At 54.2% G+C, this 1,852-nt stretch overlaps 2 protein-coding genes across 2 annotated transcripts in view; one reads left to right on the top strand and one right to left on the bottom strand.

Annotated features, from left to right (window-relative positions):
- On the bottom strand, positions 1-1,239 carry MONBRDRAFT_32945 (uncharacterized protein; the record flags this gene model as incomplete). The annotated part of the gene is made up of 6 exons (XM_001746830.1): positions 1,191-1,239; positions 969-1,001; positions 779-870; positions 349-592; positions 204-266; positions 1-99 (listed from the first exon to the last, which is right to left on the bottom strand). Coding segments are annotated over exons 3-6 (474 nt in total), but the record flags the coding sequence as incomplete, so codon positions are not given.
- A 433-nt stretch (positions 1,240-1,672) lies between these two features.
- The window catches only part of MONBRDRAFT_32944 (uncharacterized protein), a gene marked incomplete at its 5' end in the record, with an annotated part of 2,850 nt that continues 2,670 nt past the window's right edge, over positions 1,673-1,852 (top strand). Inside the window, one exon of the mRNA XM_001746948.1 lies at positions 1,673-1,846. Within this exon, the coding sequence (XP_001747000.1) occupies positions 1,673-1,846 (174 nt within the window). The remainder of the gene's footprint in view (positions 1,847-1,852) is intronic.

Here is a 1,852-nt window from a genome sequence, read left to right as displayed (position 1 = left end):
GTCTTGGGGCCGTGCCACAGCACCGAGAATACTCTTCCCTCGTCCAGCAGGAATGACGGCTTGCGCCAAGGAGATGACGCCGCTCCGCGCCAGGCGAGCCTACCAGTGTCGACAACCACGACCCCAGAGGCGCACGAGGTGAACTAAAGCCGACAGACATGGATCACGACCGAGACCACGACCGACACCAGCATGTACCCGACCTCGAGGTGCTTGGTCGCAAAGTTGTCAGAGTTGCCGAGCTCTTCAAAGCCCATGAGACGGTCCTGCGGCCAATGCCAGCGCGCGTGGATGAGAGGCCGTTGTGGCTGCGATCAGCCTGCCCCCCAGGGTGAAGGTCAGACGCACCTTGACTACGCCATCCAAGAAGCAAAGCACGGTGGGGAGAACGGTAATCTTTAATCGTTGGGCCAAGAACGGTGTTTGCTCGGCATTGACCTCGACAAAGCGGGTGGTAAAGTGATGCTTGGCCATCTCGCGCAGATGGGATGTCATGATGGCGCAGCGCCGAAAGTCTGGGTGTGAGAAATGGCAGATGACGCGCTTTTGGGACGTCGTAATGTCAAAAAGCTGCTTTTCATCCTCCAGCAGCCTGGTGCAACAGGGAATGGCGGCAGAGCAAGAATTCAAATCAGCCCCGTGCATAGGTTGTCATTTCCGTGCTGCTGGGACAGGATTGGATCGCGAGAAGGACAAGCTGGGCGTCGTCGTGCCTCTGGGGCCCCGTGTGTGGCGGATAAAGCGGGTAAGACGAATGAGAACCAAGCTAGATTCTTACGTGAGATCACCACACTGTTGTGACTTGGCTTCCTTGAGAGCTTCCATCTGCTGCTGGAAGGCAGCCATGCGGGCTTCGCGGATGTGTGCCGGCTACGCCATTTCAAGACCACACACGCCACTTGGTTAAAATAGGACCCTTGCCCGAAGCAGGCACAAACATGACGGGACCGAGACAGGCGAGCACTGACAATGTCAAATTCGTCAAACTCGTCCTCAAGCAGCTACACGGTGACGAGGGCACGCATGGCCACCACGACACCCCCACGATAGCAGGACGATCCATGCAGGTGAGCCCTTGGAATCGTCGAAAAAGAAGCGAACCGGAAATTCGGCCGAGCCGATGCGGCAGCGCAAAAGGCCCGAGAAATACAGTAAAAGTAAGAGATGGGAAGCCGATCGCCAGCACCGACCTCCTCCTGCAGGGCTTCATCCTCAAGCGCCGCTTCCGCAGCGTGTGCATTGATACGACCAGCCATGATGTTCCAACGAGAGGCAGTCGAACGTCGATCAACAACTGCAAAACAATCAGCACGCATGATGAAACAGCAAACACCAGAACCAGCCACAAGCAAAAGCACTTCAACAGCAACCCCCCCACAAAGGCCGCACAACCAGCCAAAGCGCCGATACCGATCAGCAGCGCCACCCAGAAGGCTCTGCCATTCTCACCCAAACACCCGAAAAAAAATTTTAAAACTCTCTCTCTCTCTCTCTAACTTTCTCTCTCTCTCTTCCTCTCTCTCTCTCTCTCTCTCTCTCTCTCTCTCACTCTCTAACTTTCTCTCTCTCTCTCTCTAACTTTCTCTCTCTCTCTCTAACTTTCTCTCTCTCTCTCTCTGCTGCTGCTGCTTTTGAAGAACAACCTCTGTGTGTGATTCGTTGCCAGGAATAAATGTGTTTCAAACGTCTGTTCTACACACCTCTTCTGGAGATTGTCACGCTCTCTCTCTCTCTCTGTCTCTCTCTCTGTCTCTCTCTCTCTCTCTCTCTCAAACTCTCTCTCAAACTCTCTCTCAAACTCTCTCTCTCTCAAACGCTCTCTCAAACTCTCTCTCAAACTCTCTCTGTCTCT

The sequence above is a fragment of the Monosiga brevicollis genome, genomic scaffold (assembly GCF_000002865.3).
Source record: "Monosiga brevicollis MX1 MONBRscaffold_14 genomic scaffold, whole genome shotgun sequence".
In the NCBI taxonomy this organism is placed as follows: Eukaryota; class Choanoflagellata; order Craspedida; family Salpingoecidae; genus Monosiga; species Monosiga brevicollis.
Note: the sequence above shows the minus strand (reverse complement) of the source record. Positions and strands in the feature narration are given on the sequence as shown.